Below are 13,103 nucleotides of genomic sequence, written 5' to 3'. Positions count from 1 at the left end.
TGCTCATAGGACGTGGGGCTCTGTGTGCGTGTGAGGAGCCCGTCCCGGCACTTGGCCGTGCTTGACGAAGCCTTGCTTGGGATTTCTCAGGGCAGTTCTATTCTGCTCAAAGTAAACTTGGTGTACAAACATCTTCCCCGCCACCCCCTGCCCCTGGCTCATCTTTGATTTTCCGCAAGCTCTCCTTGTCTTCCCAGCTGTCCTTTTCTTACCTATGGCTGTGCTGAAAACCGACTTGCCGTTGGGACCGAGGCTATTCTAGAGTCATCCTGTGCAGAGTTAAGAAACCTGATCCGATCTCCCTTCCCTTATTGTTTTCCTCTAGCTAGCCAGCTGGTGCTCCTCAGATAAGCCCGGGTGGGGTCTGGTGTGTGCTCGCTCACTCTGGCTGTCAGCTCCCCTTAAACCATGTATTGTCTCTCTAGCACAATCCTGGAGGAGGAGAAGGTTCAGCAAGAAGAACGGATGAGGATGGAGTCCAGAAGACAGGTCACAGTGTCCTGGGACTCCGGAGGGTCCGACGAAGCGCCACCCAAGGTAGCAAAGGCCCCTACCCCCACTTTGGCATTACTCCTGCTAACTTTCGAGGTGGATGGTATGGGCAGCTGCTGTGTGTGGGGAAATAGCCAAGCATCAGGTGGTTCTAGGAATAGTCCTTACAGCCCCACTGCTCCGGCTCGTTTGCCCTGCATGTTACCCTCACGTGCACTTCCTTCCTAATTTGCATTTCAGCTGTAGGCTGGTGTCAGGCTCAAGCCGTTAGATTAGATGTGGTCTTAAAAGCCTCTCCCTTGGCTCCCCACCCCCCATCCTCAGACTTCAGTGACCACACTAGGTGTGGAGGAGGGTTTCCCTTTGTTGCTTGTCAGGAACCTTGCTAAGGATCGAGTCAGGATGAAAAGCTCAGATGGACTAAAACCAGCCACCTGAATGCTTTACATTTTGCTCTATTTTAAATTGAGTCAAATTGCACCTAACCCCGTTCCTTTCGGGTAGGGTTTGGGTGAGAGCCTTGTGCATTCCCTGCCTGCTGTCCATGGCTGGCTTCTAGATATGGGGACTGGAGGCACATTGCATTCGCGTGTTAAGATCTGCGGGCAACAGCCCCAGGCCTTGCCTGTCCACCGTCTCCAAGTCCTCAACCTCTGGGAGGTGGCCAAAGCCTTCCCCTGTTGCTCAGCCACACTGTGGCTGAGGTTTTGGACATAGTTGGCCCTTAAACACTCCCATGAGATTAAGAATTCTTTATACACCTTTTGCTTTTGACAGAATGGTATTTTTACACAGTGGCTTACTTGCCATGAATAATCCAGTTTAGAACATTTTCTGGAATGTAAATAGATAATAGGCTTTACCTACTAATTAATGAGCTAAAAATATATTAAGCTGACAATTCTTCATTTTCTTTTTGAAAAATGTTCAGAGGCCCATTAGCACAAAGTACTATTTAAATATTGTACCTATTTTTTTATGATGCCTGAAAGCTTGTATTTTCTTGGTTGGTATTGTCAACTGTGTAACGGTAAACATTATCACACATTTAAGGTGACTACAGGTGACTAACACAATTCTTCAGAATTTTAGAGGTGAAGGGTTCCCTAGTCCAGCCTCCTGAACAAGTAGAAAAACTGAGGCCCAGAGGAGGCAGGCCACACCATCTGTCAACTGGTGTTCCTTTGAGTGAGTTAGTGACAAAACCAGTATGCTTCTGCGTCTCCTGGTTTAACAACAACCAATAAACCCTTAGTTACCCACAGAAAAACAGAGAACTGAGAGCCCCTCATCCCAACATGTCCAGCCCTCCCCTTTGTATATACATGTTTGCCTGTTTCTTAACTCAGGAGCAACGGGACAGTGGTCCGGGCCTGGGAGGCGGGAGAGTCTCGAAGCTAGACCTCGGGCCTAGGGGCCGAGTGGATCTCTTCAGAGGGGCTCTGATGACTGGGCAGTCCCCCTGCCTGTTGCCAGCCTCACTCTCCTCGCTGTGCAACAAGCGTGTTAACATCCCTACCCCCCGGGGGTGCGGTGAAGGCCGCGGGAGGTCCTGCGTCTGCGGCCCTTGAGGGAGTCAGGGAGGTGTCAGGTGCTGTACGCACTTGGTGGTGAGCACCACACCTTGCAGCATCCCCCAAAGCCCACAGAATTAAAGAACTTTGTCCATCTCGGCGTTCTCCTATATCTCAGTCTGTAGGATGTGTAATCATTTTCATTTGGCTAAATTTTAGACGCTGTAGTATGAGGTTAGGCTTTTTGTTTTAGAATACAAAGACATTTTTTTTCTGGTTTTGGGACCTTTTTCAAAGTGCCTGTTTTGAGACTCTTCTCTATAATTGGAGATCGTTCTGCCCTTTACAGTGGGTCAGCAGACTCTAGCCCATTGCCTGCTTTTGTGATTAGAGTTTTATCGGAATGAATTGCATGCTTCGTTTGTGTCTTGTCCCTGGCTGGTTTCAGGCTGCGGCAGGGTCAGTCAGAGCGTGGCTGCACAGATTGAAATATTCACTCTTTGACACTTGGAGGAGAAGGTTGACAACCCGTGGATTAAGTTTGCATGGCTAGAAAATCATCTGCACTAGTGTAAATATACAGATGCTTGTTGAACATAAACAAATACACTAATTATTTGGCTCCCTTGCCAGTCAGAACCAGGTCTGGATGCAGTTTTTTCCCTTCTCTATGGTAGAATCAGACTCTGCTCATATGGGCACTGTATTTGGCCCAGCTGCAAGTAAGTCCCTGGTCTCCAGGATGCTAGCCCAGCGTTGCGTCCTGCAGTTTCCTCCACCCTGTGAAGTGGGAACTCTGGAGCCTCGTCAGTCTTTATAGTACTGTGCTGTCTTTGGACAGCAAACTCCACTTCATTTTCTTCAGTTCACGTAGGATTTTGGCTTTTATAGATGAATGTTATGTACTAATAAAATTTGTAATGCAGCCTAGTTAGTTTTTTAAAGTGAAATATTTTTCTCTCCCACATTCAAGATTCAAAATTGAAAGTTTAGTCTGCCTTCGGCTCAGCTCATGATCCCAGGTCTTGGGCTCGAGCCCCACACGGAGCTCCCTGCCCAGCAGGGAGCCTGCTTCTCCCTCTGCCGCTGCCCCTGCTTGTGCGTGCTCTCTCTCTCTCTCTGTTTCTCAAATAAATAAATAAAATCTTTAAAAATTTTTAAAATCTTAGTTATAAGACTTAATGGCAAAAGCATTATGACTGCAAAGCTAATTATTAAAAACATGTTACCAATTTCTTCATCGGTACTTAATACCAATTTTTTCACACAATAATAATCTTCAGAGGAGTGCAGCCTGGGTTCATTTCATTGCTGCAAGTTGTCCTGCACGTCCCCATTGGATCAGTGGAGAGCCTCTGGCTAAAAATATCCTTTTTGGCAGTTTTGAAAATATATTTCTTGGACCTCTGGGTCCCCAAGACCATTTGAGAGGGCTGTGAGAGCAAAACCCGTTTCATAATAATGTCCACGTGTCGTTGGCCTCATCCTTTCTGCTGGCATTTGAGGTCCTCTTGCAGACATAACAGTGAACGAAGCCGCGGTCACCTTGGCACACGCCCGGGCAATGGTGCCATACCGTGCTGGTCATCACTCTGTTCGCCACCGTGCTCACGCAAGAAAGAGACACCAGGGTGCTGAAGAATGACCTTGATAAAGCGGTCACAGGCCTTCTGTGGGAGGAAACAGCAAGCACAGGGAAGACGCTGTGCAGCTGAGTTGTGGAACTAACCACTTTTCTCATGGAAAACCAGTTTTTCTCGAAAGTAGAGTGGGCGGACACTGTGGTTGTTCGGAGTTGGGCATTTGGTAGACATTTTCTCAAAAAAGAAAGAAGTGAGACTGTGTCATCAAGGAGAACAACTGATAGCTTGTTGCCGATGATAAAATTTTAGTTTTCAAGCAAAAATTAGAATTTTGAAAAACATCCATCACCGTGACCTTGACAGCGTCCCAACTCTGAGACTTTCCTGATGAGCTCAGAGTGACATTAACAAACGTGATTTTTCCATATGTCTACTGAAAGGAGTCGGTGTTGTGAAGGTCCACGTACCGCAGCGACTCGCATTCTCCACATGATCGCTGCAGGACATCACAGAATCACACGTAGGTAGAAGATCCATTCACAGTACAAGATGGAGTCACGGATCTTAATTTCATAGATAATGACACTGTTTCAGATTCCACACTGCAGGTCAAGAAACCACCACTTCCTGAGTTGGGGTATAATATCAGAAACAATGCCCACATCTGTGCCGAGAAACTGTTAGACTCCTGCCTTCCCAGCTGTACAGCCGTGTGAGGCTGGATTTTCTCCATGCGCCACAGCGTGACAGAGCGGAAGCCCGTGGGAGAACGGGTGGCCTCCTGCTAGGCCTGACGTCACGGGAAGTGCATACACGCATGTGATGGGTGCCACTCTGCTCACTGATTTTTTTTTAATAGGTATTTTTTTTAAACATATAATTAGTTCGTTATTTTTAAGTGTTTTAATTTTAATAATGTGAATATTGGTAGATAATATTCCAGCTAAAACCCTTGGAGTCCTCAGTAATTTTTGAAAATATAAAGGGGTCCTAAAAATAAAGCGTTTCAGAGTGGCTGCCTCAGAAGCGTTTCTCAGCCCCAACAGGACCCAGCACTCCACTTCTGTAAGGAGTGTTTTGTGATATCCCGCGCTAGCCCTCAGGTAGAATACACAGGCAGTAAAATGACTTCCTAACTTCAGAATGCCAGTTCTTCGACTACTAACTGCACGAGAAAGCTAAAACGCGGGCACACGCCTATGGGAGACGCTCGGCTGGGATCGCACCCACAGGAGTGGTGAGGTGGCCAGGTGCTGTGCCTGTGTGTGGGCACGCCGTAGGGACACAGCTACAAATGCACGGCCCACGGCCACGGCGGAGCGTGGATTTCACTGGTCGTGTGATGTGATTTTCTAGAATGGCGAAAAATCTTGGTAAAGTGCAAACAAAACAAAGTAACATTGTCCGTCAGTAGACACAGGAGTTGCTATTCCAGGAGGTTCAGTGTCTGAGAAACTATGCCAAGTGTTACTTGGGTTCGGGTTGCAGGCTTTGTTGTTGTTCTACCTCCGTAAATTCGAGTGGGGCGTCTGAGAGGAGAGCGGGCCCCGTCGTCTGACCCTGGATGCCGGTGGCCGTGCTCAGCAGCTGCGCCCTCTCAGTTACTCCCAACCCCTGGCAGGAGCACCGCCACCTGACTCAGAACCACCGGTTAGGGTGGGTCCGTTTTTCCTTTCTCTTCCTCCTCACTCGGCAGGACTTCAGCAAACACTCCCTCAGCTCCATCATTTGCTTTATTAAAAAATAGTACAACCCAAGTTTGTGTCTTTGAGAAGGAGGGAGTGTCCCTGCTGAATCATAACACTTAGTAGAAAGTGACACTTTGGGTCACGTGCGCGGAGGCCATCTGCAGAGAACCTGACGTGTTGTTCCATCTTCACGAGAGCCCTGTCCCCATTTCCCCGTTGAGAATGCGGAGGCACAGAGAGGTGAGCGGCCCTGACCACATGCCCTGGCCCTCGGGTCCCAAGCCTGCCCCCGCCTGCCAAGCCGGCTCCCTGTTTGTAGAGAACACAGCACAGCTCTTCGACAGTACGTGTGCACTCTCCACAGCCACTGTTAGCAGAATCTGATTTTGTGCTACTCTTGGTGCGATAGTTTTGTCTGCCCTAAAGCTGGTCTTCATCTTCCTGTTTTATTTTGAAATGGAACCTTGCACGTGCTCTTTTGCTGCCCACTGAAGTCAGAGTCCCTCGGGGATGTTGTATGGAGATTTTGCCAGTCTCTGGTCAGTTCCTTTTGTTTCTTTTTATTTGTCAAGTCCAAGTGCGCTGGTCATCGAGCAGCATCCCCACGTAGCAGATTTCGGAGCGAGCAGTTCCACCAGTATGGACTGTGCAGCCTGTTCACATTGCCTGAGCTCTCCAAGCCTCAGTTTCATCCTCTGCAGAGCAGAGTGATAATATTGCTGGGTGGCATGCTGTTCAGCTTGTCACGTTGTGTGGGAAGCACCTAGCTCTGTGCGCATAGGCCATACTGAGTAAAAGTTTCTTTGTGCGGGTGTTACTTACATGCCACCTCCAGAATCTAAGCCAGGGGACACAGCTGTACAGCTGTCGGTGTGCTTACTGTCCGAATCCTTGGTGCTGCCCCCTTCCATGCTTGGACTCGGGAGGCCTTTCCCAGAGCACCACGCCACGCTTACATGTTAACACATAGCTATACAACGAGTGCTGCCTCTCCAGTGTCCTACAACAGAAATAGTCGAACTTTGTTGTTTGTTGTTTTTCTTTACCTCTCTTAACCACTTGTTCAAATGAAACCTTTAAAAAATATAAATCTGAAGGGTAGTCCCTTGGGCTTCATGGAACGTACTTTGGAAATTGCCACCCTAGAACACAGGGTAAAGCCTATGACACCCCTTTGATGTCCCTTTCCTGTTTCCAGGGGTCTTGGGGATCCATCCTCATATTTGGGTAAGTTTGGGGCGAACCGCATCTGGGCCACTGAAGTGTCGGCTAAAGGGATGAGGGCACATTTTCCAGCTTCGGAGGTGGAGCAGGCCTGCGGTGGTAGGGCTAGAGCATTGGAAATGCATCACAGAGGAGAGCAGAGGACTGGGGTGTCACATCGGGTGGGAGAAAACAAGAGATTTCAGGCACTCTCCAAAGAAGACTCAAAGGACGGGCAGCGGAGACAGTGTGAGCAGAGCGGGGGGGTAGCGAGGCTCCTCCTGGACACCCAGACTTCCTCAGAACTTAATTCGAGCAAAGCGTGTGTTCCTCCAGGACCATGTGCGTCCATGGGAAGAGACAGGGGCTCTTGAGGTGTTTCTTTCCTCCCCTGGACTTGCTGGCACCTAAATCATCATCTCCTTTTATTCTGGACTTCATTTGGCTGGAGAACAGTGGGTTTCTGCTCTGTTAAATCCGTCAGATTTAGAAAATTTTGTGGACTTCTATTTCAGACTAAACCATTCTTTTGCTATGAACTTTAAATTCATGTAGGTCGCAAACAGATTGAGAATTTTAGACTGGGAGTGACTTCCCAGTCTGTGTAGCTCAGCTCCTGTCTGATAGACGCAGACGCCATTCGGCTCCCCACTTGCCCGGTCACACGGCCAGGAGGCCACAGAGCCAAATGAACTCCCTGCTCCGAAAGCCTCCCGATTCGCATTTCCTTGGTGCCGGAAGGTGTCACGCATCTTGTTGGCCCCTGATAGATCTCCCTCGGGTCCGCTCAAGTCCTTTGCCCACCGTTTATTCAGATTATTTATCATTTTATTGTTGAGCTCCAGGAGTTCTTTGTATATCTCTGGATATGAGTCTCTCATACATACCTGAAATGCAAATGTCTTCTTCCGCTCCGTGGGTGTCTCTTCTTGGTGGTGCCATTTGCAACACAGAAGCTTTTAATTTGGATGATGTGCAATTTATCTTTTTTGTTCTCTCTTCTTGATTGAGCTTTTGGTGTCCTGTCTACAAAACCTTTGCCTACCCAGGATTACAAAGACTGGCCCGTTCTCTAAGAGTTTTATAGTTTTACCTCTCACATTTAGATCCGTGATCCATTTTGAGTTAATCTGTGTGTGTATTGTGGGGAAGGGGTCCGGCTTCGTGTTTTCACATGGGGATACCCTGCTGTCCCGGATGTTTGTGGGAAAGACTGTTTTCCCCACTGAAGTGTCTGGATGCTCTTTATCATTCTTTCCAACTAAAGTCTTTTAGAGAAATGCCTTTTTCTGTTATTTTCAGTAAAACATAGATTTAACAAAATTTTCAAAACACTCATTCCTATGATGCTCTGTTGATGTGTTCACAGCCCAGCAGACCCGGTTACCCGAGTCCAAGGTCCAGTGAAGGATTTTATCCCAGCCCACAGCACATGGTACAAACCAATCATTACCAGGTACGGAGGCATTACAGACAGAAGACATCTTTCATTCTTCACGCTTGGGGGTGGGGAGGGACATTGTAGATTTTATATGCTTTATTTCTGTACGTAGGAGTATGGTTTGGCAAGCAGAAAGCTAGAGAGTGATCAACCTAATAATTGTCTAAGTGGATGCTGTGTTGACAGCCCGGGGCGCTGTCACTGACCCCTTGGCCTTAAAGCAGCTGGGCAGGTGTCCTGCCCCACGTTCTCTACTCCATTCCTTTCCTCCGTTTGGGTGACGTGTGGGGCAAATCTGGTGGCCCCTACTGTATGCAGAGGTAGTGATGAACTGGGTGGTGTTTCTGAAAGGCAAGAATAACATTCAAATTTACCTTAAAAACCAGACAAGAGGCCATCTTGGACAGGTGTGGATAGAGGGTCAGACTTACAGGCAAATATCTTACACAAATTAGGGAAGACGGTCCTTGAAAGAAAAGGGCCAGAAGCAAAGTCAGTAACGTTTTGGTCTTGAGGGGAGAGTATTTGTAAACGCACAGATGTTGTGACAGACGTGTACGCCCGTGTCCCCCACACCACACCAAGACAGAGAACGTGTGGGGGGGACTGGAAGGAGCCCTCCCCTCCCAGTGAGCCGCCTGCTGCCTGGGCACAGCCATTCTCCGACCGCTGCCAGCGACTGGTGTTGCGTGCTCTGGACTCAGAGGAATGGATCACACGGGATGTCCTCTTGCGTGCTCAGCTGTGTGTACTTGTGGGGTCTTCGAGTGTTCACAACTTTCTAGTGCTGAGCAGTATTCCACGGTGTGGCTGTACCGCAGATTTGTACCCATGGTAACGTTATTTGGAGACTAGGCCAAATCACTTGTAGGAAGGAAAATCACCTCTGGTAATTCGCGTCGGCTGTGGCCCTTTCGTAGCCGCGCCTCTTGTGTTCCTGATTCTCATAGCTGGCTGACTAGGGCAGTTATGATGACCAGCCTTGAGCAGAAGGCACTTCACTGAAGAATAAGTCACACACAAAACAAGCAATGGGTAGTCCTTGGGTCTTTGTCCGGAGAGGGAGAAGCTGAAAGTTCCTTTAACTGCCATCCCCTTCGACACACTTCTCAGGAGCAAAAAGAGAAGCACGCTTACCGGGCGTCCTTCACGGGGTTGCTGAGGGTCAAATGAAAGCATTTTTATTCCTTTACATGCCTCTCAACTGTGATTTAAATCAGGCCTCTTGGATTAGTATGGACAAACACTCTTCACTGTTGGCATAGAGTCCCAGGGAAAGAGCGCGGGCCGTCCCGTACTAGAAAGGATGGTAGTACATCGAGACACTGAAATTGGGTCCGTGCCAGGCTCTTCACCTGCTTTGCCGTCTCCAGATCCCACTGTACTAATTCTGAAGGGGGACCCAGGAGTATCACGTTGTTAACAAGCGCCCCAAGGTGATGCTGCATGACGGAGAGCCCTGTTTTGGGAGACACTGTTCTGAGACACCCACTTGCCTGGAGGAGGCGTGAATCCCTGGGCCCTCCAGACTTGTTTAGAGAAGGCGCAACAGCATCTGCTAATAAGACAGAATGCAGGCCTCCGCAGGCCCTCGCCCCACACCCAGCGCACACTGGCCTATGTCACTTCCACCACCTGGGGTCTGGTGCGTGTTCATGTGTGGCTGTCACCCCCCCCCCAAGGGGAAGCCTGTGAGGACAGTGGCTTGTCTCTACTTTAAGTGCCTGGAACGTTGTGTAGAACAGAGTAAGGATTCAGTGGATACATTAAAGCATTCATATTTTCATCAAGCAAAGGAACGATTAAGCTCTCCTGGGCCCCAAGTTTCCTTATCTTGTAAATGAGAACGGCTATAGGACATTGCCTGGTGTTATTTCATGTTCCTTCTTAGCCAAAAATGCTCATTGATCCTGTCACACGGTTGGTGTTATGTAGAAAACTGCCACAGAATATTTGAAATCTCTTTGTTGTGCAAATTCCTAAAAGTTGTTTGGCAGTAACGTATCCCTTCTGACCAAAAATAGTAGTGATGTGACATTTTATGTTTAGCAGAATTTTTTATTGAAATACTTTGATTCTAGTAAACTGTGAGAACCATCTGTGCATATTATTTGAAAGTTTATTAGTTACATATTGTCAGTATGCAATTTTGGTATAAATCAATGCCTAGAGACCTAACAAATGCAGAGTCTTTGTTGAAGAATGTGTTGCTGTTTGGAAATACTGGATTTAGCTGTGCTTTATCTCATTAAAAAATTAACTGAACAACCTGCCCCTCCAGTACTAGCCCAGTGGGTTACAGAAACACGGCTAATTCTGGCCTCTCTCTCTCTCTCTCTCGATTGAGGGAGGAAGCCGTATAAAGAAACTCCTCTCATTTTCCTCATTTTCCTTCTGCCCTGGAATTTTTCTCTGTGTGCACCTGAATGTCTTTTCTCTGCCATAGTCACCGCGGTCGGAACACGATGCCTGTGTCTCTCATCATCAGCCCCAGTTTGTTAGACAGGAGGTGCTCTAGAGCGGTGCCCACTGAGCCACATTCATGGCCCCTGGTGCTTTTGCATCAAGGGTGCAGAGTTGTAAAGTAAATAATTTCTGATTTCCTGGTGTATATTTGCATTACTTATTTACGTGGCCTCCATGGATTACCTTTCTTGAGGCTTTAGTTGAGAATCCATTTCCTTGCCTTTACCACCTTCCAGAGCCACCTGCATCCCTTGGCCATGACCCTTCGCCCTCTTCAAAACCAGCGGTGCTGTATCTCTCTGCCCACTCTTCAGTAGTCATTTCTCCCCTTCTGCTCCCCCCTTCCACTGGTATAAGGAACCTGCTTTTACATTAGGTCCACTCGGATGATCCAGGGTCATCTTCCCATCTTAAGGGACCCTGCAGGCTCTGGGGATCCACACGTGGATGTCTGTGGGCACCACTGTTCTGTTTGCACAGTGTTCTCGGTCGTCTTAGTTGCTTCTTTGCATGTGGAAAGCAGAACTGTGCGAAAGCATGCTGTGCCGGAACATGACCCTGCTGCCCCGCATTCACAGGTCTCTGGCTATCCTGGTTCACATGGGATCACGGCCATGGCTGGCAGCATCTACCCGGGTCAGGCAACTCTTTTGGACCAGACGGATTCCTGGAATCATAGACCGCAGGAGATATCAATGTGGCAGCCCAACGTGGAGGTAACCTGGATGTTCCTGGGCTTTTGTTTGTTAGCTGATAAAGCTTTGCCTAGAGTACCTTTATTTCTGAATCCTAAGAGTTACTGATTTTGATGACCTAATTCTAAAATCAAGGCATTGCATCTCAAATTCTCCCCGGTTCTGTGAATCCTTTTTACTAAAAGAAAGAGACGCCACCATCATTAGCCCACTCGCCTGAAGGGCAGTGCGTCAGGCTGAGCATAATCAGCGTGTGTGGGAGGCATATCCCAGGAAGGAGCAGGAGACAGCCTCCTGCTCCGTGGGCCACGTTAGCCAGATTTGCCTGGTACACCAAGAACCCCTCCGGTAACAGTCAATGTTTCTCTGACTCCCAGAACACCCATAGTCTGCTGCTCGTGCCCTTGCCCTTGGGGTGAGCATGTTTAACAATTGCTTAGTGTGCTCCACAGCACGCGTGGACTGAGCTTAATCCTCCTTCCACTCTACCTCCAGATTGTTTTCACTTCTTCACTGCAACCAGCGATGCATTCTCTGCACATACCTTGGTTTCTTTCTTTCTTTCTTTCTTTCTTTCTTTCTTTCTTTCTTTCCTTTCTTTCCTTTCTTTCCTTTCTTTCCTTTCTTTCCTTTCTTTCCTTTCTTTCCTTTCTTTCCTTTCTTTCCTTTCTTTCCTTTCTTTCCTTTCTTTCCTTTCTTTCTTTCTTTCTTTCTTTCCTTTCTTTCTTTCTTTCTTTCTTTCTTTTCTTTCTTTTCTTTCTTTTCTTTCTTCCTTTCTTTCTTTCTTTCTTTTCTTCTTTCAGATTTTTATCCATTCATTTGGGAGAGAGAGAACGCACGAGTTGGGGGAGGGGCAGCGGGAGAGAGACAAGCAGAATCCCTACCTAGCAGGGACCCTGATGCAGGGCTGGATCCCAGGACCCCGAGATCACAACCCAATCCAAAGTCAGACGTTTAACCAACTGAGCCACCCAGGTGCCCTGGGTTATTTCTTGAGAATAAAGCCCCACAAGTGGAGCTGTGAGCTGAATGACTCTGTACTTGTTAAAGATTCTTGGCAGGTGGTAACTTGCAACCTTCAGGAAAGCTGCTCCCATGAGCAGAGTCTAAGAGACCCTGTTTCCACCACCCTTGCTATTTTGCTGCTGCTTCTTTTTTTTTTTTGGAAAAACACAGAAAATAGTAAGAGCATCCTAAATAGGCTCCTGAGAGTGGATGTGCTGTTTTATTTACTCCCCTGCTAGGACTCCGCTGCGCTGGACCTGCGTGGGATCGGGCAGGTGTTGCCAACCCACCTGATGGAAGAGCGGCTGATCCGGCAGCAGCAGGAGATGGAAGAAGATCAGCGCTGGCTAGAAAAAGAGGAGAGATTCCTGGTAATTATGTTTCTAGTAATTCGGATTTCTTCCACTTGTGAAGCTCTGCCAGAGTCTACTCTGTTATAGATGACTGGAAAAGTTTGTCTTTTTCAGAATGAGATCCTTTTACATCTGGTCCCTAACACTTGCAGTCGTGCGTTATTTGCTTCTCGTGGATTTTTTCTGGCCAGATTTCTAAGATTTTAGTAGCGGCATTACAGGCTCGGAGGTGTGAGCATCTCTGTGGTTTTCACAGAAGCAGCTACCCCTGTAGTGTCCGCTTGCATGTAAGACTTTGCATTTTGCTCCTGCAGCACGTATAACCAGACAGTCGAGAACCCAGGGCCTGCCTTCACGGCATTCCTCCTCCTCTGGTCTGACAGGTGCCTCCTCCCACACATCTCTGGACGGCCCGCGTCCACAGCCCCCTTAGATCGCCTGCGACAGAGGAAGTGGTGAGGCAGAGCGGTCTCTGTGTGTCTGTTGACACGAGGGCCTTTTGGACTCCTGGCCCCACTGCCAAGCACTTCTGTGCCCTCAGCCTCAGAACCCACTCCCCCGTTAGCCCACATGGCTAGTTCAGTCTTCCTGGAATAGCCTGAAAAGGATGGCTGAACAGAGCCAGGACTCCTAGTGTTTCCACAAATTCATAGGTCGGTACCT

General features: G+C 48.1%; 1 protein-coding gene across 7 annotated transcripts in view; it reads left to right on the top strand.

Moving 5' to 3' along the window:
- Positions 1 to 13,103, top strand: part of PTK2 (protein tyrosine kinase 2) — a 260,594-nt gene that overhangs the window by 222,192 nt on the left and 25,299 nt on the right. For all 7 annotated transcript variants that reach the window (XM_035012006.1, XM_035012007.1, XM_035012003.1 and 4 more), the window contains 4 exons: positions 426 to 537; positions 7,850 to 7,936; positions 10,966 to 11,103; positions 12,327 to 12,458. In XM_035012006.1, the coding sequence (XP_034867897.1) occupies positions 426 to 537; positions 7,850 to 7,936; positions 10,966 to 11,103; positions 12,327 to 12,458 (469 nt within the window). The remainder of the gene's footprint in view (positions 1 to 425; positions 538 to 7,849; positions 7,937 to 10,965; positions 11,104 to 12,326; positions 12,459 to 13,103) is intronic.

Source organism: Mirounga leonina, unplaced genomic scaffold, assembly GCF_011800145.1.
Source record: "Mirounga leonina isolate KUSES-001 unplaced genomic scaffold, KU_Mleo_1.0 Mir_165, whole genome shotgun sequence".
NCBI classification, from domain to species: domain Eukaryota; kingdom Metazoa; phylum Chordata; class Mammalia; order Carnivora; family Phocidae; genus Mirounga; species Mirounga leonina.
This window is presented reverse-complemented; position numbering and strand designations above follow the sequence as displayed.